At 44.3% G+C, this 24,927-nt stretch overlaps 1 protein-coding gene across 1 annotated transcript in view; it reads right to left on the reverse strand.

Annotated features, from left to right (window-relative positions):
* The window catches only part of WWC1 (WW and C2 domain containing 1), a 66,237-nt gene that overhangs the window by 24,646 nt on the left and 16,664 nt on the right, over window positions 1-24,927 (reverse strand). Inside the window, exons 2-8 of the mRNA XM_063413232.1 lie at window positions 11,338-11,447; window positions 6,221-6,424; window positions 4,459-4,535; window positions 3,493-3,572; window positions 2,457-2,586; window positions 1,965-2,111; window positions 847-920 (exon numbers count right to left, since the gene is read on the reverse strand). Coding sequence (XP_063269302.1) covers window positions 847-920; window positions 1,965-2,111; window positions 2,457-2,586; window positions 3,493-3,572; window positions 4,459-4,535; window positions 6,221-6,424; window positions 11,338-11,447 — 822 coding nt within the window. The remainder of the gene's footprint in view (window positions 1-846; window positions 921-1,964; window positions 2,112-2,456; window positions 2,587-3,492; window positions 3,573-4,458; window positions 4,536-6,220; window positions 6,425-11,337; window positions 11,448-24,927) is intronic.

Here is a 24,927-nt window from a genome sequence, read left to right on the forward strand (position 1 = left end):
CACTGGCCATGCCAGCACACCAAAATGAGTGTATTATGAGTAACCTCAGCCTTAGGGCTCTTATTTCTAACCAGAGGCTGCAGAAAAAGCCTTCTCTTTGCCCAAGCACAGCTTGTACCATGCATCTGAACTTTGTTATTCTGGAGTTGCAAAGTCCCTCCGGAGCAGTTAAAAGTGAAGAAAGTCACCCCCAGCAATGGTTACATCACTGAACAAGGAGGAGGCCAGCCAAAGTCTAAGTAATAATTCTTGGTGGGTTTTCATTTAACTACACAGTTGTGTTAGCTATTATCTATTGAAAAGTAAATCCTGAAAAGCTGTTCCTTAAATTGGCCTGTTAAGTAGATACATTGTTTTTTAAATCTATTCTTCATTCATCTGAGATCAGAGGGCAAAGGTAAAAACTTACATTCTTACAGATAAGCTCTGGAATTGCAGCCATTGACCACATTTTGATGTAAGGTGTTAACACAATATACATTTCTCCTTATCACACTTAGGCATGCAAGCTTTCATTCATTTCGAATAAGGTAAGGAGATGCCTTGCAGTACAGTCTCCTTATTAGGAATGGGGAAGCACTGGCAACAGGTAGCAGAACCACTTATATCCCCATAGGTGTGGCCAGACTGAATTCTTTATGTATTAGTCATGCCTTAGTAATTTCTAGGATGGTTATTTATTTCTTGAAAGATAACACTGGCGAAAAAAGCCTACTGTCTCACTGCCTCAGAAATTACCACATTTACCCAATGCTGGGTTTCAGTCTGGTGGCACCTCTTCCAGTGAAACTTGTCCTCAGGATGAGCTGTGTGACAACCAAACAGGGCAACTGGCCAAAGAATTACCTTCTCTTTGCCTCTTCATACTGCAGCCGTAATCGCACCTTCTCGGCCAGCTGGTTACTGCTGCTGCCAATGAACTGAGACAAAAACATCAAATCAGCAACTTAGGAACACTCCTCTTTTGATAGTTCTTTGACACTGTTACAAGTGACACTTGATCCTGTCAGTCATTTCCTACTCAAACCAATCACAGAACAGGAACATGCTGCATTTAAATACATTCTGCATGATTTCTTCAAATATTTAAACCCCAACAAGACTGAAAGGCCCTTTCTGGCCTAGAAAGAAGAGAAAATCCACCACATGTGTCTTGGACTTCTATTTCTATGAACACACAAATACCTTTGCAATCCTTCTTAAATGATCTTTGCATCCTTAAGTGCTGCATTGCATTTTGGTTTGGATGACATCTTGCTTTGGCTGTAAAGGCTTAAATACAAGGGACATCCCAACATGCCCAAATCTGCAGATCTTTACTAACATGTGTGGCCTTGACTGAAATTGGCTGCAAATCTTTAAGTAAAGGTTCACAGGGCAGGCTCTGTGCTGTCCTGTAAGGAATAAGATGTATAAGATGTACCCCCAGCACTGACTGAGTCCTTACCAAGGCTGGGGCCAACCCAGCACTTCTGATCTCCTTGCACGTGTGGGACTGAAGGTTTATGAGCACTACAACTTTGGTGGCATCAAAATATGTGCACATAAGCTGTTGTTCTCACTTGTAACCCAGTGAAAGCCAAACACTCTTAGGGGAAGAGTTCTCATTGGAGCTTAGCCCATACAGACCTGCTGAATGTTTCTTGTCTCATAACTTAACATTGCTATAAGGAGCTAAGGGAGTATTTGTGTCACAAGAAGCTACACCTACAGGCAAAATCAAACTTCCTTTCCTTTTATTCCTACCTGGGTTGCTCTGATAGAGACAATGTGGGGAAACATCAGGTTGCCCTTAGAGATACATTGACACTGCACACAAAAACAAAGTCACACTGCAGTTTAAACCAGGAGAAGCTATGATTTCACAGAAACTTGTCTATGCTTGGAAACTCATGGTGAGGTAGTTCTACAGACAGTTCAGAGGAATGTCTCCAAGTGCACAAGGCTTCTCACACATTACTCACATTTCCTGAAACATCTGTCTGGGAGCTGACATCCAGGTACTGCCGGGGTAGCAGAGGGCTGGAGCTTTCCACAGACACGCTGCTGGCCCACAGGTCTGACTGGGATCCTCTGTCATTCACAAAGCTCTCTTTTAACCTGGCTAAGCTCTGAAACCACAAAAAAATCATGAAGTGAGCTCACTTCTGCCCAAAGTACCTCAGCAGCTACATAACTTTAGCCTAACCCCATGACTCAGATCTGAACATGTTTGCTGTGCCCACTCAGACTCTGCAAACCCGAGGTCAGGCATGGCTGGACTGTGTTTTTTATTTCTCATTTCCAGAATCTAAAGAATTGTAGAGGATGTGGTCCAACCACAACACAAAGCTAGTTTATACTAATAAAAACCTCAATTACGTATCTGAAATACAAAATACTTAAATTACTTCTCAGAACTTCAATCTTCTAGCAATGGTGACCCAGAATACTATAAAGTCATCTTATTTCAATACCTGAATGAGGTCTTGTTTTTCCTTCTCCCCTGATGTGATGGCCTTCTTGAGAGCTTTCATTTCACTTAAAATGGCTTGTGCCTCATCAAGTTTGTAGCCACCTTGAGTGTCAGACATTTTCATGTCAATTCTGTAGAGAAATTAAAAAAAACCAGTAAGCTAACACTTAGTAACATCCAGTTAATGGAATCATCCTAGATGCATCCTGACATGGATTTTTAACAAAAACACACTCCAAGGATTACAAGGAAAACAGAAGGAACAAAGGACCCCATTCCCCACTGCCTAAGTTATTCCACTCAGCAGTACATTAAGCTTCAGAACTCTGATTTCAGCAATATCATCATCTCTTTGACTCCTTAGGGAGCACAAAGGTGCACACAAACCCCCAAAACATTGTGTTAGGGCAGACTGCTGCTAGCTGCCTTGTTCCTAACCTAGAGAGGATCAGCTTAGCTATCTATGAGAACCACCTTATTTTCAGTCATGATTTCAAAACCAGGCACAGACTTCATGCACAGATGTATTTGCTTGCACAACCTAATTACAAGCCACCTCATCCTTCCCTTTTCTCAAAGGAGTTCTACCATGGTTGACCCTTACAATAAATATTTATCTAAGGGATGCCAGATGTCTGGTCACACAAAGGCAGGTACCTGAAGCTTTTCCTCCCCTTCCACTCCACCTCCAGTTTTTCCTCAGTGCCCTAAATCAATGGCTCTTATAATTAAGACAATGGGCTATACTGTCATCCATACTGGGCAATACTGAGTAAAACAGAGTATCAGTTAACTGATGAGATCCTTGTTCAAAACCTTTTTGCCATGAAATCAGTTCTAATGTGGTCAATCCCACACAGGCACTGATTTGAGAGAACTCCCCCATGGCTGTGTACTGCTTGAAGCCTAAAGATATCATCAGCAGCATATTTCTGCTTATGTTATTTAGGCAGCTATTTATAAATGTAGTGGGGGATGCATTGCAAGCCAGAGATGTTCTGGGGAAAAAAAAAAAAAGATCTTGAGAACACACTTACTTCTTCAGTGTTTGAAATCCATGCTCTTTGTACTGAAGCTCTTGCTTCATGTGAGCTACTTCTCTCTTGAGTTTATTAACCTGCAGCAAGGTGGCACATTTTTAGAATCCTATTTTATAAGAGTATTTAGGTACAGCACTACCCATTCAATTCAAAATTTATTCAGTATAAACAGCATTCTAAACAAAGTTTCTAGCCCATCTCAAGAGCAGCAAGGAACCCTGACTGCCTCCTCATCAGGACTTCATCCAGTAGCTGCTATTACACCTCTTAATAAGGGGTTCGAGGGAAGTTCCAGCCATGTAGGTGGAAAAGTTGAGAAAAATTCAAAAAAGACAGCAATGATACACATGTCAACTTTGCTCAGAAATGTTTAAAACTTCCCAGTCATTCAAAAAATTGCTAAGCATCAGGACAGGAGTTACCCTGCAGCAAGTGAAGCCACCCTCCAAGCTCCCCAAGGAAAAGGCCCCCACTGCACGAGTAACACAGCAGGATGATAATCCATATTGTAAATCCACTGACCCTCCAGCCTGCTGTTTTATATTCCTCCACAGAGGCCACACTGACCTACTTTACTTTAGTCCTTTCTTCCTCCCAAACTGAGCTCTGCATGAGAGCACACCCTCCCCTGCTGACAGCCTGCACTAAGCCCTGCACAGAACAGCTGCCAGTCCCTGGGGAGGACCCGCAGCTCTCCAGCACTGGAGAAGCCAGCATGCAGCTCCACATCCCACAGCCATCCTGCACCGCCAGCTGCCAAGCCAGGCTAAAGTCCTGAGGGAAAAAGAAAAGCCTGTTTCAAATTCCTAAGACAGCAACATTAGTAAATTCTGATAAATTACCTCCTAAATGGCAACATTAGCTCTTCCAAGTGCTTTGGCATCTCCTTTCAGTATTTGCCATGAGGTCTGGAAATATGTGAACATTACTCATGGCAAGCAAAGGTCCATTTGTACTACTCACCCTGGATTTTGTAGTAGCAATCTCTGCTTTGAGGATCTCGGGGTCATACTTGGAACTTGACGAGGAGCCAGAAAGCACTGGAATAAATACAGCAGCCAGTTTAGCAGCTCTGCCTTCCTCCCGACACCTTCATCAGCCCCACCACAGATCAAGGGCTCCCATCACTCCTGCACACCCAGACATCCACGCATTGCTGGCGTAGGTCTGTTACCCAATTTCCACATCTCACTGCTAAGGACAGGGAAAGGCTACAGTGCAATCAAGTACTCCACATGAAGTATAGACTGAAGGGGCCAAAGCACACCCTGCATCTCCAAAGCCTGGATTTGTTCCAGGTTAACACACTTAACTCAAACTCCCAAACACGTTCACTCCATTCAATAGTGTGGCTTCCTGCATTTCCAAAGGCATTTAACAGAACTGAACAGACAGGCACTGCATGAAGGTTTAGTTAATTATTTTTTTCAGACTTCCTCATTGAGCAAACAATCCACTGAATGTTTAGAAACAAAGAAAAGCAAAGAATGAGAAGAAACTGCAAAATGTGATGCAAGCCTTTTCACAGCCTTGAGGACATGACCAACCCCACAAAGTGTCACAGCAGATTAAATCAATGTCCCATTAAGAGCAGAACTCTTCTCAGCAGCGGTTAAACCCTTCTGCCTCAGAAGGTACAGAAGGTCCCCAATGTGCAATGTTGTTAGAGGTAGCTGTAACAAGGGAGATATTTTGATCCCTGCAGCCATCAGTTTATGCCCTATAAAACATGAGAAAGCATATCTAGTTATTTCTGTTTGGTTGTATTTTTCAAGACGGATCCCATCTCGCTCATGTAACTCATGTTCTCAGTGTACTGCTCTGGAACACCAGGACCTGGGTAGAGTACTCCTAAGAAAAGAGCAAATCCAATTCCTTAGAGATGAAGGACAGCACCCTTGTCAAACAAGAATCCTTCAGTTGACAGAAAACTGCTTAAAACATTTAAACACCAGGCAGAGGATTAGCCAGTTCTCCAGTTCTCCACCATCACATATAACTCACAAGAGTGAAATAGGGGGAGGTTCTTGGCTGGCAAGAACACAGTAAATCTGCAATACTGAGGATTATAACAAAAATTCTGGAATACATGCAGGAAATAAATCCTGTTCTGGACACTTTCCAGCTTCTAACTAGTACCAGTAAGGAGGAAATAAATATTTCTGAACCAAATTATGAAACGACATTGGTATTGATGCATGTGTGACACAGAATAAGGAGCACAAATTGCTGTACCTCACACACAGAAAGGCAATCCACCAGTGGTGACTTGGAACATGGCATAAAATACACACCCTCAGTTCCACTAGACCATCACTCAACTATATGGGATATAAAATCACAAAAGGGCCTGTGAATACCATCCAAGATGGACTTTCATGCTGTGTTTCTGTACTTTAAACAGACAAATCAAGGAAAACACCATGTAAGTTAACTTTTTCACACTGAGCCAACCACCACGTATTTTAGCATTTGTTGAAGCCCACGCAGAAAATGTGCACAGTGGCTCCAGTGACTGAGCCACACACAGGAGTGTTTCACAACAATCAGCCTTTACCAAACAGGTGCAGGGCAGATACCATTTCTGAAACAAACTGATCAAACGTGAGGAGTGACATGGTATAACATCCCAGTGCTCCATCCCAGGACCTGCCTCATGCCTTTTACTGTCCTCCTGGGCCCACAGCTGAGGAAACCACTGGTTAAGAGCTCAGTAACTACTCACAGCTGGTCTGAGAGCCCAGTTTGTGCTCCCAAACATCGTGCAGCTGCCGATACTCCTGCTGGGCCAGCTCAAGCCTCTGCTGTTTCACTTGATAGATCTCCTTCTGGGCAGCAATGGCCTCCTGGGCCAGGACTAGGTAATCCTTCAGCATGTGCTCCTGCTCCCGGCGCCATTGCACCCGAGGGTCTTCTATCTGAGTAGTTTCTTGGAGAGAAAACACAAGAAGGCAAGATCAACAGAATGCACGTTTGTTCTGCTGCCTGGAAAAGCTCCACTCATTAGGACATTTTATAACAGTCTCTTGCCCCATCCGTGTAACAAAAAAGTTGAATAAAGACATTTTCCTTTTTTCTGAGGAGGCGACTGTTGATCCACAATGAATTCCAGTGAGTTCTGCCATGCTGAATAGAACAATTCACAACAGAACTGTCATATAACTCAACTCCTCTGCTGCTGAAGCCACCCTGCTTCTGATCTTAAAAACATCTACCCCAGAATATGCATACACAGCTCTGAGATACTGACATTGACTGTTAGACTTATCTTTATTGCAACTGCTTTATAACATTGCTAATAAAATACCTCTACTATTTCACCGATAAAAACTTTCAGAAAGTATCACTGCCACATGACTGCATTGTACTGCATCTGACAAGATGAAAGCAATTACAACTCTGCCCATCCTCCTTGGCTGCCAAGTGGCTTTTATTGCAGAGGGAAAAGAAAACCTGCTCACTCAGTTTCCAGAGGTAAGTAAAAATAAAGTCTGATTAAATCACAAATTTCTCAAAGCATCTTAAATGAAATTATATGAACAGAATCTCAGAGAGGAGTCAACATTTCCTTTAGAGAAAGCAGGCCCAGCAGTAAATGATTGAAGGCTATGGGAGGTGGAGTTTAGGGTAACAGCAAATGCAGCAGTTACAGCACCTCCATCTCCATTACCCAAACATAACCAATACATTGCTTTCCAGGTTTCTAATCATGAAAAACCTGTAAGGTCACGGATATGCAGTTATTCCTAATACTAACAAGGTAAATTTATTGTCAATGTTTGTCTCTGCTTTGTGAAGGAGCTCCCAAAACATTTTTCATTTCTATTTCAAGGCTTTTACGTGTTCTTGTTTGGAGCAGGTTCCAATATTTAGTTGACCAAGTGCTCTGAACTGTCTAAACTAACATGCTTGAATAAGGATGCCTAGTTACCACACAATGAATAATTAATAGAAAGGACTTGCTTGAAACTATCAGTGGGAATCTAATCTGCATATCTTAAGAGCCTCTTTAAATATTTAGTAAAAGCTGCCAGAGTGGAAGGTATGAGCAGCTCGTAAGCGAGTCAGGCGTAAGACTAGCACTGCAGTACACAGGATGTGGGGAAGAGAAGTTGGACAATATTCTTGGCAGCAGAACTAGAAATAAAGGGGTTTACTCAAGGGATGGATACTCAATCCTTTTCACAAGCTGTTCATGATCATGCTGAGGAGAAAATTAATCAGCTACTGCAGCAGTAAGTTGTTTTTAACAGTACCTCAAGACCCAAAAGAACACATGGCACTTCAAATTACATGGCAAAACTTGGAGAAGCCACAAAATGCAATCAAAAAACCCCAGTATAGCTTGTAGAAGTGTTTCAACACAGAGTGCTTTACAGGTCCTGCAAACAGAAGCAGTATTTCAGTATATAATGTTATATATAATATAACATTAAAGCTAGGATGTGAAAAACTGCCCCAAAATAATATGAGGGAAGAGCAGCTGCTTGTGCCAGCTGTACGTACTGCTGCCCTCACGGATGGCACTGTGGTCTTAGAGGGAGCAAAAGAAAGATCTGGAGGACACAGAATGTGTAAGACTCTGAAACCCCTGTGCGCCTACCTCCATTTGTGCCCCCAAATCCCTTTTTCCACACAACCATTACCCACACCCAGATGAAGTAACTGCCTTTTCTCCACAGCTGAGCCAAAGGGGAAAGTCTGCAGTTACCCAGGGAGCTGCCCCCACATTCCCAGACATGCAGCTTCCCTGGACATGACTGCACAGTCACCAACAACTGTGACTTAGGGCTCTCTAATCTCCAGCATGAAAAGTATGTTGGCAAAGTACCTATGGCTCTGATGCAGGACACTGGATCACAAGTCTACTTCAACATAAGGCTTCAAGCCTGGTTATTTCCAGTTTTTCCTTAGACTAGCAGCCCATTCTTCCTATAATCCCAAGAAGGGTGGTGGAAGCTGCTGCAGGAAAATTCCTCTATTATAAGCAATGAGGAGGAAGACTGCAAAAGCCTCCAATCCTGACCACCTCTGTGAGGTGGTGAAGCACTGCCAGTGCTCCAAGCCCATACACCACCTGACCCAGGGAATGCTCAGCAGACAGCTCACAGAGAGGATGGACAACACACTGAGGTATTGAAATGCTTTGTGTCCAGATTTATTCTAAATATTCACCTCAATCTTTTCAGTAATCAAAGCACTAACTGAAAACCCTTGATGGCACCTTTGAGCTTTGGCTTTCAAACATGTACAACTAATCAACGAAAATGTTGGCCAAGGGCTCTCACTGAGCCCCAGCTACTGAGAAATGCAAAATACATTCAGAAGTGAGATGAAAGAACTTTAGAAATGCAGGCTATTACATCATTTGTTGTCTTGTGAATTCCTAATTTAATGTTGAGCTTGTCATAAATAAATCTGCTTGCTTCATGTTGGAGGAATGTAGGCTTACAATGCTTGCATCAGCATCATTTCTTTGTGCAAATCACATTCCAAAGTTCTCCCAGAGAGACACACTCAAGGCTATGCATTAATACTGTATTAGCAATATTCTGGGTACTCAATTCAATTTAATTGTATTTATTTTCCCTCAGAGAGGTGGTTACAATTGTTCTCCATCTTGCTTCTTTTAATGGCTCCTGGCTTTAGATTTAATTTAAGTCTATTCTTGGGCTCATTTCTGCTAATTAGTCTCAAATACTTGTGCAGTATGAGCAAGACCCAACATGGCTCCATCCCCTTCCCACCCTCAGCAGCTCCTTCCTGCCAGGGAATCTGCCAGAGACCTCGGAGAGGAAGAAGGGGTTGGACACTCTCCAGAGGACACTTCAACATAAACCACAAAGAGGAGCTGATTGATTAGGTTAACGTAAATGGATGTGTTCTGCTTTATTGTGATCTGGATTAGAGATGGCATAAGAAATACGTCATGAGTTTGTTCCTCTTCTTTTTAACTTTTTAGCTGAAGTTCTCATTTAAATATTGAGGCCTCTGGCATCCCATAGAAGCGGAACCTTTTAAAAGGCACTGTTATTAAGCAGGTGTCAGCACAGTTGGAAGGCTTCTCTGCATGCCCTCGAATCCTGCGGTGGCTGCGAGTGGCACAGACCAGGGGTACCTGCCCCAGACCTGCAACCAGGCCTTGCATGTTCACCCTGCACCAACTCAAATGTATAAATAAAACCATGTTTAGTTTGTCCCAACTGCATTCAACCATTTAGGCTGCAAAAGGCCTTTAGGATCACTGAGTCCAACCACAAACTTAACAATGCTGGATTTTCTGCTAACTGAGACACTCCAGGGGTCCAACAGCTTTCCATGTCCCACAGCTTCAGGTCAAGGCTGTTTTCCCATTCCTAGACTGTGAAATGAACACCTGACCTGGTCTTACAGACCTGTAGGAGATCCAAATTTGTGCCTTGCAACTCAGCATCTTCTAAAGCAAAGTTTGTCCACTCCTTTCCCCTGCAGATCTCCTTTGTGTGATCCTGTAGACTTGCCTAAACCTTTCCAACAAAAAGAAAAATCAACGTCCCCTACCTCACAGAAAAATACTTAGGATGAAGCCATTTAAAGATATGCCATCCAAAAATCACAGGATTTACATGAGTTTTAAATAAAAATATTTGTGTCACCTTTACATCTGGAAACTTATGATCTTTGTGTTGCAGGGGTCAGTTAGGCATTTTGGGAGTAGGCTTTTTGCATTCTGCATTTTTAATACCCAAGAGAAGTTGCTAAAGCTTGGAGGGTGCAGTCTCAGGCCAGGTGAAGTTGTGGCACTCTTGAAAAAGGGAAGGGTGTGAAAATGAAGATACTCAAGGGGGGAAAAATCTACCACAGAAAAAAAAATCCACCAGAGTGCCACATTTTAGTTTTAAAAAAATCTTGTTATTTTCTAAAAATAAAAAAAAAAAAAACCACCCCCAAAATAACAGCAACAAAGTTCTCAGTTGAATCTCAGTAGCTGAAGTTCTAGAAGTAGAAGTAGACTCAAAAACCCCCATAATTTCAAGGCACTTTAAGGCACTTTTGCCCTTTAGAAGTTTCTCTCTTAGCACGAGTCACAAGCTCCCCTAAAAGGGCCTGGGCATGGTTCTGCTGTGAATTTCTGGACTGCAGCTGGAGCTGTTCTGTAAAGTGAATCAAAGTCACTAATTTGTTTTACTTATTACTTTTTAGGGGATTTGTTCTAGCATAACCCATTACAGTTATTCTGGTAATGTCTGTAATAATACATCAAATGGTGTATTTTATTATAATTCAAATGAGCTTACAAAATTAACTCTTTTAGCCTATCAAGCAATCTAGCAGAGGGTGTAAGCAGTGGCTTAGTTTGAGGACACAGGATAAAGACACCACAAGCCTGAACCCTGAACAGAACATCCCAAGCTTGCTTGAGGGTTTTGTTTCCAGCAAAGGCAGCGTGAGCTCCTGCAGCCAAGGGAGCTTGGGCTCATTCAGTTCAACCCTGCCAGGGGAATCAACACAAGACCTTTGCACTGTTTCTGATGGTCTCGCCACAGGGACAAATTCCAGGCTAAGAACAAACTCCAGATCACTGCTACCCAGTTGGACTCCTCAGTAGGACCAAATCTGACAGAGGTGTGTCCATAATATTGGCTTGAATGTGGCTGCCAATTTGAAGATTGCAACCCAAAAGGTCTCAAATTCCTGCTTAAAGGGAAGTACTTTGTGTGATGGAGAAGGACAGGATTTGATTTCAAGAGCTTCAGATCTCATCTACTCTAAAACATGCTGTTAGCAACTCTGTGGTTTTGTGTTCAGTACCTTTTCATACAAGCACAAATCATTCTGCAAAAACAGTAGCATGTCACTTACTGGTGTTGTGGTCTATGTAATAGACTCCGACCTGAGGGTCATAAGCTTCTTCCCATCCTAAGGGCAGCTCATCACTGATGCAGTCAGCAAAGGTCAGTGGTTTAGTATACCTGAAATGCAAAATAATTTTTAGCAGGAATAAAAGAACATTCCCACATACGTGTTCCAAACAACTGACCAGAAAACAAATGCCACAAGGGCTTCAGTATCAAAACCAAAGAGAGTTGAAAACTATCTTAAAGCTTTTGTTCTTATCAAATAATACACTACCAAGTCTTCCCTTTCTCCATCTGAAGTTAGAGCAAGATGAATTCATCCTGACAGAGCTCCGGAGCCTTGCCGGGCTCAGCCAGTACTCGCTCGACAAAGGAACATTAAGAACTTTGCCAGAAACAATTCCTGTCTCTCCAGTGAAAGAACAAGGCTGTTTGCAGGCAAGTCCTGTACCAAAAATATGTGGACAAGAAGGAGCAAGACAAGAAATGCAATTTGCATAGCATGAATAAGTAAGACTGAACAATCAATAGCAAGTGCTAAGGACTGTGGGACCACTTGTCATGCAACTTCTCTCATTTGCATTGCAATATGCTCTGTTTCATTAATGACAAACAAGATTAGTTTCTCAGTATCAGAAAACGTGTAACCCACTCAGTCCGAACAAGGAAGTATTTCCACAGCACTGCTCTGATGAGTTTTTCTATTACAGACCACATCCAGCAACACTCTGAAGGCTTGTATGGCTAAACACAAAGCTTAGAGTACCCACTCCTTGAGTGACCCCAGATTTTAATCACCGAAACCATGTCCCTTTCCTCCCTTTGACTCGGAGTTAATGAGGTTCAGCTTGCACCAACAAAACTCCAAACCAAACAGCGCTGCAGGGAGGCACAAGGCAGGAGGAATTAATCCTGCAGGTGCCTCACATCCCCAGCTGCCAAAAGCACAATATGCCAGAGGCCCAGAGATCCACCACACAACCGCAGTGCTCAGTGTGTGTGTGTGGAAGGGGGCTGAGCCCGACCTCCAGAGAAGCCCCTGTGGCAGGGAGAACAGGACTCACTGTGCAACAGCACAGCCCCTCCAGACAGGCACACACTGAGAGCAAAGGGCTGAGCAAGCACCTACAGAGCTGCACCCAACTCTGCCACAGAGCAGCACATCACAGGGAGGCAAAGGGGGACACAGGTCTGCAAGCAACAGAACAGCTTCCAGCCAGTCCTCCCTGTCCAAAGGTGATGGAGGAGGGCTGACAGACAGAGTTTTACTAAGCTCTTAGCAGATGTCATCTGGAGGCACTGAGAACCAGCTGGTACTCCCATATTAACATCTTACAGTCACTCATTGTTAAGAGGAATTTTAAGAAAAAAGCCTTCAACCAGAAGAGGTTCAACATAAAATCAACATTTAACAACTAATGTAATTCCCCCTAAATATGACCTATAAATCTGGTATGTAGTAACAATGGGGATGGGAACATTTTTGTAAACGCCATGTCAGCCACTAACACCTCTAGTTTACCTGCTGTTGCATATCCCTTTCAACACATTGCCTTTGCCATATGAAGCAGAATTTCAATCACTATTCTCTCAGAAAATTTCAATTTAATTTAAAGCTCTGCAATGTAAAAGAACTCAGAGCTTCACAACATAGAACTGAGAAACTTTCTCAATAAAGTTTCACTGAAGGGTTTGTTTCTACAGTTCTTTATCTAGATTGTGTACCAAAAGTGTGTTTGTATAGAAAATAGAGATTACCTGAAAATAAAATAGAATCTCAATGATTGTGATTGCTATCCCTTATCCCATGTTCTTCCCTGTGGATCAGGCTGTTTTCTCAGCCTGCGTACCCAATATGTGCTGCTCTGAGTTGATCAAATCAAAGATGCACAAGGGTAAAAATGCAGAGCAAGGTCAGATAGAAGCCACTCTCTGGAGATAACAGAGATGAAAGTGCTGTAGCAAACGTGTTGGCAATGTTAAGTTAAACACCAGGGTTAACACTTTCACCCTCTCTGAAAATGGCATCTGCTTTTATTTAACAACAGTGGTTCATGTGGAAGCAGCACAGGCAGGGAAGAGGGAGGGCACAGCGCTAAGTGCTGAACTAGACGGACCTGCTCCATCCCCGAGAGGGGCACAGTCATGCTGGGATCATAGAATCATGAAATATGCTGAGCTGGAAGGGACCCACTGGGATCATCGAGTCCAGCTCCTGGCCCTGCACAGACAATCCCACCCTGTGCATCCCTGAGAGCACTGTCCAAGTGCTCCTGGAGCTCTGGCAGCCTTGGGGGCCATAACCATTCCCTGGGGAGCCTGGGCAGTGCCCCACCACCCTCTGGCTGAAAACTCTTTTTCCTCTGTCCAACCTAAACCTCCAGCCTCAGCCTCATGCAGTTTCCTCGAGTCCTGTCAGGGGCCATGGCACAGATCAGTACCTGCCCCTCTGCTTCCCCTCAAGAGGCAGCTGCAGAACACAGCGAGGTCTCCCCTCAGTCTCCTCCAGGCTGAGGAAACCATGGGCCCTCAGCCACTCCTCATACAGCTTCCCCTCCAGACCCTTCACCATCCTCCTGGCTGTCCTCTGGATGCTCTCCAATGGTTTAACGTTTTTGTTTATCTTGTGGTGCCCACAATTCCCCCAGGAATCAAGGTGGGGCTGCAGGGCCACAGGAAGTCCAAGGGGTCTTTTCCAAGTGCATCATTTGGTTAGCAGCACTCTAAATCCCGCTGTGTATTGCTGGCATGAGTGCTGTCCTGCCACTTCTGCAGAGAGCTGTCTAAGAGGTGCAATTCCATCCTGGGTTTGCAGCCCCTGGCACTGCAAACCAGCTCCATCCAGCCCTGCAGGGCGATTAAACCAGGAGCCACGCATCTCCTATGTCCCAGCTACAGTGCTCAACATTTCTGGTGAGTGATCCACGCAAGAATCCTCCAACATGGAGCAGTAATTAAAGCCATACTTGAAGTACATTAGGTGAGGGTGTGCTGCAGACACAAAACTCACCTTAGTAAATTAATTTGTGTACACACTGAGTGGAGTTTCTTGCAGAATTCTGCTTAAGAATCACACTTAACATTAATATTAAACACTGTCTTGGTAAAAAACAAAACCAGTGTGGAGCTGCACTATCAGCCCTAGGCCTCTGGAATACTTTCATCAGGGAATGGCACTATAGTGCCAACTTTGGTGCTCCCAAGTATAACCCCAAACTTATAAAGCTTCTGTTCAGCTTTTGTCCAGTCTTATTTTGTTGGAAGTAGCTGAATTCCTTATAAAAGTGCTCAGAAACTGTCACATCAATAGGAAGCCAGGACCAAGCAACTGAAGGATGTTTATTCCTATTTTCCATATGAAATGCAATGCATGAACTACGTCCAGCCAGTTCTTTCAGTTAGAGTTTTGGAAAAAGGAAGAAAAAAGCAAGGCAGGATCAGTCTGCTATAGCAATGGCACAAGCCAACTGGAGACTTGCCAGTTACCAGGGCTCAGAAACAGACAATTATTTCACTTTTGACACTGATATTTTCAGCATATCTCACAAGGAGCACCCATCACCAAGCACAGACTAATGCTCTCCCTCTTGGCTGCCCAAAGCTTCCAACTATCCCATTTGTACAGAGGAGAAATCTGTCATTCAACTAGCAAACAGAATAATAATTAGTTTTATAACTAAGAGTGTAATTCCACTTGTTACAGACAAAATAGCTATTTCCCCAAGTAACTGCAGTTTCATAACCATATTACTTACTTTTCTAAGCTCCTCTCCCTAGCTGTTGTTGGAAAAACAGGCACAAATCAAAGCAGCAATGGTTCAATTAGATGAAAGACATGTAATATATTGAGTAGCCAGACTTTTAATACAGCATAGAAAGAAAAAAAAGATTATTTCCTTGTTTTAAGATATGATTTTAGGGGTTGTTATGAAGACAAAAATAAACCCATTTTCCAGAAGGGATTCAAAAATGCAGTGTTTCCCCAAGTGTACTCTCAACGACGGATTAAAGAGCAAAAAGAGATGCTTCTTTCTCACAGCAGGACATGATTTAGTTAGTGCATTACTGCCGCATAAAACAGGACTGTTCCTCTGCATGTGGGAAGTTAAAGCTAGGACACATCTGCAGGACTGTTCCTTTGAAACATCTCCTTTTCAATTCACAAAGCGTCCTAGCAGCCTTCAAAAAACCATCATCAGCTCAGTCAAACCACATTACCACACAATAGGTCCTCCCTGCAGCTGGACTCAAAGCAGCAATGCACAAAAATGGACCCCTTTCACCACAGTGCCTGTAACTAAGGAAGGAAACCTGCAAAATGGTTTGCATTCCTTATCCTCCTTCCTTAGGGAAACCTTCAGATGCATTCACCCAGTTTTCACAAGAAAGCAATGCACCCAAAAGCTCAGAAAATCCTGACTCTATGACTTCTGATCTCCAGTCACAAAGAGGGAACCAAGGGGCTAAACTTAAGGTCTGTACATATAGCACTTTTTATGAAACCCAAACTGGCCTAGCTAAAAGAGACGATGCTTTGGGACAAGAGCTTGTTTGCATCTTCCAGCGATTCTCCCTTTGCTCTGACACCCATCAGACATCAATTAGACCTGAACTGCTCCTCAAGTGCTTCATCTGCTTCTAAGCTGGAGGTTGAGCCTGGTGTAGGAGCTCTATAAGAGAAACTTGCCTGAGCTAGAGAAGATATTTGTAAATCATAGCCTAACTCTGGCCTTCTAGCTCACCCAAAAGTAACCCATACATTTATCTCATAGGAACTCACCCATATCTCACATTCATCATACCCATGACTGCCACTCCCTCATAGGTATGTTTTAATTGGGGTCATTATTAGGAATATTTAGTATTTTGAAAAAGACATATTAACTTATATTTATCCATTTCCATCATATTTTCTTAGCTTCTAGTACGTAATTTTAAAATTTCATTTAAGAAATTCACATTTACTTGAACAAGTGCAATTGCTCATTAGGACATCTGGAAAACAGGTACACACAGCAACCACCACACACAGCAGGGCAAGGTCAGTGTTTCAGAAACTAGTCCTGGTAACAGAGGTCAAAGAGAACAGCATCATCCAACTTCCTAATCTGAGGAGCATCTGACAGTCTTCAGGCAGAGGCAGGACAGGGTAAAGCCACTGCTCACCACCAACCATGGTGAACATTCCAAGACACTTCCATCTTTGCAAAATGTTTGCCCACAGTAACTCCACTATTTGTACAGCAAATGATGTCCAAATCCCCCTCCTGCAGCAGGAAACAGGAAGTTAGCTTCCTACCTCTATTTTCTAAGTCTCATTATTTTAAAATGAGAAAGGTTTCTATATTTCTTATTTTTGATCACCTTCAGTTTCTGTCACAGATAAAACTGGAAGCCAATGTTATCACGTGCAAACAGTATTAAATGGAAACTTGCTCATCTTAGATTCAGAAAGCCTTTCTATATTCTTGAACTCCACTGTTGTCAATCAAAAACCTCATTACATGAGAAACTGAAGGCAAATAATCCTTGTATAACCAGTTTTTGATTGACAGAAGGTTTGTTAAACATGGCTGTACAGAGTTTCCCGGCGGCAGCTGGAGAAGGGTGACCTGTGCCACGTACAAATCTAGAGTTAATACTACAACGGTAACAGAAATCAATTCTGAACTTCCTAAACCAGCAGAAGTTATTTTTGTAATTGCTGCACCTCGGTATCAATGGGGGGCCTGCAGCAGTAAAGCAGGAGCAGCTCCAGGTGAGGCTCACAGCCACGAGGATGTAAGTGCAGGCAGAGGATGTGCACTCAGCAAACACCGTGCCTGGGTCACTGGGACGAGCAGGTTCATAAAGCCACAGCGCAGTGCCAAGCCCCTGCACCGTGCACTAACCACCTAATAATCCTGTGTTTGCAGGGCTCCTCAGACCCCACAGCAGGGTAAAGCCATTTAAACAGGACAGCCTGATTTTAATCACTTCAGGACAGATCACATGGCCTCCTATGAAATCCTTCATGACTCCATGGGCAAGAGGACAGACCAGGGATTTCCTGCAGTTTGCTGTACCCACAGCCGCAGCTCACTGCACCAGGAACAAAGGCAGCACCTGGGTCACTCAGGAGCATCACATCAGCTCCTCTCACAGCTACAGCATGACCCACCAAACCCTGACAGCATCCTACCAGCCCTGCTGAGCTCTCCCCTCCCCTCCTGCACTCACAGGGACACAGTAAGGGTGTGAGGCAGACAAGCCTCATGGGCAAGAAGTCAAGCCAGATGACACAATTATGAGTTGTGCCAGATACTTCCACTCGTGCCATTTCTCTTACAAAACCAAACAGCTTTTCAACCCAGCATTTTGCAGAAGCTTGGAGTCAGGTTTTATTTTCAATGGCTTCTATTTTTAAGGTTTTTTTCTGCAGTATTTCTTTATTACTTGTTTGAATAAAACTCATTGCTCATTATGTGCCAGGATGTGGCACAGACCAGGATAGGGAATGAGCTAAAGGCACCTCAATTCCAGCTGTGACACTGGAGTTGCTGTGAACACGGAGTTTTGAGGAACTCAAACTTCCAGCAGAGCTGCTGGAACTCAGAAGGCTGCTGCAAGAATCACTGCCAGGAGGCTCCACACGATGACATACAAGCTTCTTTGTTTTTAATGAGGTCATCTCATTCTCAAGACAGACGATGATTATTTTTAAACTTCAGCACAGAAAAAACTATCACTTTGCTGTAGTCCTAGAAAATTTTTGCAATCTCCTCCCCACAAAAGCTTTTAAAAATAGACACCTACACATTTATTACTCAACTTGGTGATCCAGCCCTCAAACACACCAGGACCATTCGTCACTATAGTAACTGTTTTCCCTGGGAGCATCTTCTCTCACTGCAGGGAGGATTGCCTTGGGAGGCTGCAGGTGTGGCCGTGAATGTTTTATGATTTTGCTGGCAAGATCACCCCATCTCCACACACGTGTGCACAATGAAATGCTCCCTTGGATTCCCACTCCAACAGCAGTTTAGGGAACAGGTGATGGGAACAGCTCATCCCCAACAGCCAGCATCCTCAGCAGTGACACAGCAGGCAGCTCCAGGCCAAGTGACACCTCAGTGGCACCAAAACCTCACCAGCCGCAGAGGAGTTGGACAGGGAGACCTCTACACCCAGAGGAACAGAAAGGCCCAACTCAGCACCACGACTGGCAGAGAAGAACCACGAACAGAGATGTGCCTGCCAGGTAACAAGGAGAAGCTTTTAAGCAGTGATCACAGATTTGAGAAGTTTATTAACTACACTCCAAGGAGTCTAACAAGAGATCAAATACAACATTTCAAAGTTTTGAAAGGCAGACATTATGCCAAAACCCACCCTAAACTTCTGTTACCTCAAGCACACGTTATTTCAGTGACTGCCAGTGTGTGGCCCTGGTCTGGCTGTGATAAAGGATAAGTGGGAACAGAATGACACTCTTACAGTAAAATGGGGTCAACTCTGAGAAAAAAAAAGGCATATTTGAAGCTGTCAGTGTAAACTAAACAAATTTGCTTAAACTACAGCATAAATATTACCAAGAGAAATGGCTTAAAATAAACAACACATATCCTCAAGCAACTCAAACAGCAGAGCTGTTTGCTTTTCAGAAGTGGTTGCCCTCATTGCCGTGGTTATTGAGCATCTTCTCAGCCCCCTGAAGATCTCTTTCACCTTGTATTTCCTCCTGGCCCCTGGTGCTTCATGCCTCGGGCCACCTTTAGGATAAGCAAGCCCAACATCTATCCTCAGATCTTATTTTCCAAGCTATCATAATTTTACACATTTTTACTGACACACAAGAACTCAGTGATATTATCTGGCCAGACCATGAGGGCAACCTCGTTAAGGTGATCTTAAGTTGTGTGTAATTTCCCAGTTAGACCGTCTACTGTTTTCACATGAGCAGGTAACATCTAAATTCTTCTTCTATACAGAAATCAGTCACCTATTGCCCAAGTAGATTCTCCACAAAAGAGCTCAGGAGACACCAAAGACACCTAAAAGTCAGGCACCAATCTGAATCTCAGGCACCATGCCGAACACAAATGCATTTATTCAATTCTATTTTCAAACAGATTCACAGAAGCATTAATCTATATAATGGATGGTTTATGACCCCACCAGGCACAAAAAGTATGCCTAGAACACCAGTACAGTCAACTGCTTGCTTGTTCTTTTGACTTCTGAAAAGGCCTGCATGTTTACAGGCTCTGCTTTGCACACCCTGACAGTCTGTCTGCCTGTGTATGTCTTTTCAGTGCAGACCATTTACCTCTGGAAGCAAAGAACAACAAAGTTATTTGCAAGAAGGCTATCAAAAACCACTTGCAGATTTTAGATGGTTCCCAGTGATTAATAAACCGGTTCTGCAAGCAGGAGGTAGGTCATACCTTCTTAATCACTCAAATGCAAAAATTCCTGGGATAGTTCAAGGTTAAAAAGTCAGGAAATGGGAGATGAGGCTTCTCACAACATTAACTTGCCTGCCAGTCTCTATATCCTGCATGCTTTCCTGAACCAATTAAGCAGAAAAGATATAAAAGTGTAAGGTACAACTTGATGAGAACAGTACAACACTACTGAATTAAAAGCATGCAAGAGTTGGAATTTAACCATGCAAGTAATTCAAACATCTTTAATTTTAAATAGCTGAAATTGGTTTTTAAGTTTGCTTTCAGTTCTTCTAGGATGAAAAGCAGCCTTGCCACAAGCACAGCCTGTGAAAATTAACTAAAAATAAGTCAGCTTTCTCTTCACTTGGAAGGTCAACTGTTCTTGAATAAGGGGACTGGTCACTTCAGAGTACAGGGAAAATTGCCTACCAAGCATCCAGAGTAGTCAGACTAGTTCCCTGACATATTTGGGAGATTATGAACTGGAAAGCTCTGTCTCTGCTCTTACAGCCTGCATTCCTGCTTCTCTGAAAGGCTGCCTAGTGTGGGTGGCAGCAGTTTATATTGGCAAGATGCCTCAAGATAAGGAGGTGTATAGGACCAACTCCCCCCACACTACAGCTCCTAGAGCAGGGAACCAAGAGCTGCTGTCAGAAAAAGATAAATATTTGAGATCTCAGCAAGGAGGCATGTATGCAACAATTGCCCTACCTCAGCATTCAGGAACACGTGCAGTGCAGTGAGCACTGGGCTGACCATCCAGGCAGGAATGATGGGGAAGAGAACTGGGATTCACTCCACAACTGGGCTTCATCAGACACTGAATTTACACTTCAGGTACAGTGACTGCAAACCTGAATTCTTGCAGAAGAAAAGCATGCTGCTGTACTTCTCACCAGCATGCTCTATCTGTGAACAGCAAATGCCTCCTGCCAGCTCCTGTGCCCTTTATTCACAAGGCATTTGAAGTGGGAAAATAGACAACCCTAGGGTGGAATCACTGGACTCATCTAATCTCCCCAGTGTAGAAAACAAGCACAGCTAGTACAAAAACCTATTTCACAGGACAAGGGAAGCACAGGACCTTGTTTTACATGCACATGGTTTGCATGCTGCTCACTGCTTCACCTACTGCTAGCACTGGGCTAATTGCTCATCCATACAGCAGCTTTGGTAGGGCTCCCTGCTTGCTATCTTAGGTTTATAAATGTTCTGACTCAGTTCTAGAGCTATTTGATGGTCCCAACAGCAACATTAGCAGGCTCTGTGGCCTGCACCCATTGCAGAACACAGTCTAGGCAGGCAGCAGGGCATCACCAGAGCATCTTCTGCTCCTTGCCCTAAGCCAGACCAGCTGCAGCCACTCAGCTCCCATGCAGTGCCTCGTTCTGAATTCATTACTGCATGCCTCTGACCTGGGATCAGCCTGGCCAGACAGAGCAGAACCCTGCTACACAGAGGAACCTACCAAGCCACATGAACCCCCCTAAGGGCTCAGGGCACTCACAGGGCCCCTTCAATGCCTTCATATACTGCCATGCAGTACCAGGTATGAATAGGAGGATTTCTGGCTGCCTGCAAGAATCAGAGCAGATGCCTGGTCAAGATGATGTCGGAGCACTGGAGAACACAGGAGAACAAAAAAATCATTCTCCTTGCAAAGCACCTGTGAATTCAAGATACAAATACTCACCCAAGTGTAAGCATAGCTGCAGACTGCAATCCATGCCACTCCTTCAAGAGTGGCAATCCAAAACTATTTCAACAAACTCAGCCTTGTGAGTTAGCACTGAGGACAGCCTTTGGAAATGAAATGGCAACTCACTTCTGCCCAAAGAGGAGAAAGCCCAGGTTGCACAGCCCTCAGCTCATGAATGCAGCACTGCTGAAGCACAGAAGCATTTGGAATTCATAATATGAGCTTTACAATCTACTACTGTTGCTGTAAGTGTTGAGGTAACATGTTCTCAGATCCTGAAAAGCCATACTGTATAAAAATGAACAGAAATGTAAGAATAAGAACAAATTTCCAGAACAACCTTGTGAGAGTAAAGCTTTAGGAGATGCAGAGTTAGAAGGTAAGAATACAAAATTAATAGGTTTAGTATCTTTTTCATCCAAAGTAACAAACACTTGATTTACCATGTACTTAAGGCACAAATAAAAAAAATCATGCCAAACTGTGTTTATAGGCAGAACTGTACAAAGCACTAAACATAGCTCAGTACTTCACACATTGCAAGGGAGCCGATACAAATCAACAACTATTGAAGGCTGCTCACGCATCTGAGGACAGCAAAAGTGAGATTTGCATCACCAAGTGAGTTTGATTGATTTACGCTCACAAACACAGTTTATTTTTAATGATCCACTATGAATATATTTTGCCAACAGATCAAATTTGTGTTAACAAGGAAGTTATAATGCCACTTGCTCTCTTGCATTCCCCTTTCCCATTTATCTTGGGTAGTTTAAAGCCCACTTAAGAGTCCTTCTGCCAGCTCAGAAATGGCACAAGCCAGCTGAGGATTTGGGTTTTCAGTTATTCCTCAGTTCAAAAGACAGCATTTCTTTCCACTAAGCAGAGACTCAGCATACATATCACTTTATCACTGCTGCTCACACTTCATGCTCCAGGTATGTGTCAGAGACACACCTTACATAGCCTCATTATTAACATTTAGCTATATTTTACTTCAGTTTATGACCAAGAGCACAGGAACCTCCTTCCTTCCAAAGGAACAATCTTCCTCTTTCCCATATACCCTGGTGAAGGTAGCTAAACCCACAGACTGTTTTTGTCTTGCTATCTCTGTGTTCCCACTTTTCCCATACATATGCAGTAGGTATGTACCTCAGCTCCTAGCTTGTCTGACAGCACAGACACCAGTGTCACTGCCACCACCCTCGCTGTTCCACGTTAAAAAATGAAGGAGGTGAATCCCAACAAAAGCTAAAACAAATGTCTCAAGGTCATTAGTACACATCCAAATTCCTGGATCCTCTAAAACTGAAAAAAATCTGAACTTAAGGGAGATAAGGTTTTATACAAATGCTCTAAGCTAAGCATTTAGAAAGGAATTATCAAAGACATCAGTATATGCCTGAATTCCTCCAAAAAAACCACACAGTACACAAGGGTATGTTCCTATAGCCATGGAGAAAGGTTTTATTCTATCCTTGTGAAGAGGAAAAAAAAACCACCACAAACCAATGAATTTTAAGTATCTGCTTCCAAAGCTGCAGCACAGCCTCAGCAACAGCAGTGCCACAGTCAAGTTTAACAATACTTACATTTCTTCAGGAATGCAGCATCTTTCATTTTACAGCACATATTCATAGCAGTAAGTCTTGATTACTTTTTTGCACTACAAGGATTGCTTTATCTGTACAGTGTCACTTTCCCGGGACACGCTTCAGGATTAGAAACACCCAAAAAGCATCTTAGGAAAGGATCAATTTCTAGGAGACGCAGTTATTTAACCTGAATTAGCATGTGACTGTACAAGTACATGTGTTAGCACAGGGGAGAGAGGGAGAACTGTGTTGGATCCACAGCAAAAGACATCGGCAACTGAGCCAGGTTAAGGATTTGTTGCTCCTGTACAAAGCATCTCTCCCACCTCTCCCTCCACAGCTTTTCCCTGCTCCTCCTCCCAGAGCAGCAGCTCTGCACCCTCCATCCCTCCCACAAACTGCTGCTGGCCAGCAGCAGAGCAGAGCAGCACCCAGACCGTCCTGACCAGGGCATTCCCAGCTGGGTTAGGGGGACTCGGCAGGGCCAGGGACAGAGGAGTGTCAGGAACTGAGGCAGCAATGGGGGAACCACAACCCCTTTGCTGTTTGATGAGCTGCCTGGCTGCTCACCACGTTTCTGGGCACCAAACTCGCAGGTGAGCTTCACCTGCCACGAAATCGTAATTAAACCAGGTTCCCTCAAGTGGCCCATCTTCTGCAGCTGCCAGAGCTCGCCTCGCTACTGCCTTCAGGCTCATTATTACTCATAAATGCACAGAAACAGTCCGCGGCAGAAGGCGATCCCCTGGACTCCCTCAGGCCAGCGGGGCTGTGGGGAGGCCGCAGCGCTCGCTGCCAGCCCGGCCGCGCCGTGCGCGGAGGAATGCGCTCCCTCACTGCACCTTTTCATCTCGATAAGGATTTTCAAGGTCATGCTCGCTGCCCTGCCGGCTCCTCCCCGGCTGCAATGAAATCCCAAGCACGCAGCCCTGGGCCCCGGTGCTGCTCCCACCCTCGGCGTCTCCCGGACACCGGCACAACCTGTCGCATTCCTCCGGGCAGCGCAGGCCGGCCTTCCCCCCGTGCCTGTGCTGCCGGGCTGGGAGAGCCCTGCAGGGAGCCCTGTGACCTCCGCGATTAACGCTCCTGAACTGAATACTGCGAATAAAACCCGCTGCCAGGCTGGGCCAGTGCCTCATCGAACTGACGGGTTCCAGCGGTAGCTCAGGCTGTGCACACTGAAGCGCTTGGCTGCACCATCTGCTGAGCCTGTCTTCAAGGGCACTGCCTGGGGACTGCCTTGGGGACAGCCCTGTCCCCAGAGCCAGCCCAGCATCAGCAGCCAAGGGGAAAAGAAGAGCTGCTGCCAGCCCAGGGCTCAGGGCAGGCAGAGGTGGTGGCACTGGGCCTGGGAAGCCCTTCTCGTCCGGGGACAGGGGATGCAGCCCCTCTCTTGTGCCCAGCAGTCATCACTGCATGGATACGAGCAGCTTAAGGACCCGCAAACACTCCCTACACCACACAGGATTTTTAGGGAGCTACTGGAGAATCATACATGCTGCCAGCTTACAAAGCCAGCTAATTATACAATCTGTTAAGCATGTATGCGCACACAACAGTGCTTTGAGTCATTAGAGGACGGGATTTATACTTCACTGCACGCATCTTGCTCTTTGTCAGTGCGTGCCTGGATACAGCCAAAACGAACACAAGTATCTGGAATGTCTGCAGCTCGCAGGCCAGCGCATCTGAATACAAAGCTGAGCCCTGCGAGGCTCACACTGGCTGCTGTGACCCTCAGTTGCACATATCGCTTCCCCAAAGAGAGCTAAAATCCTTATTTCCTTTTTTATCACTGAGCATCTGGAAGCAGACTCCAGCGTAATGTTTAAGCCATATTCTGAGGCTGTAGGAGGGATGTTAGGGAG

The sequence above is a fragment of the Prinia subflava genome, chromosome 16, assembly GCF_021018805.1.
Source record: "Prinia subflava isolate CZ2003 ecotype Zambia chromosome 16, Cam_Psub_1.2, whole genome shotgun sequence".
NCBI lineage: Eukaryota > Metazoa > Chordata > Aves > Passeriformes > Cisticolidae > Prinia > Prinia subflava.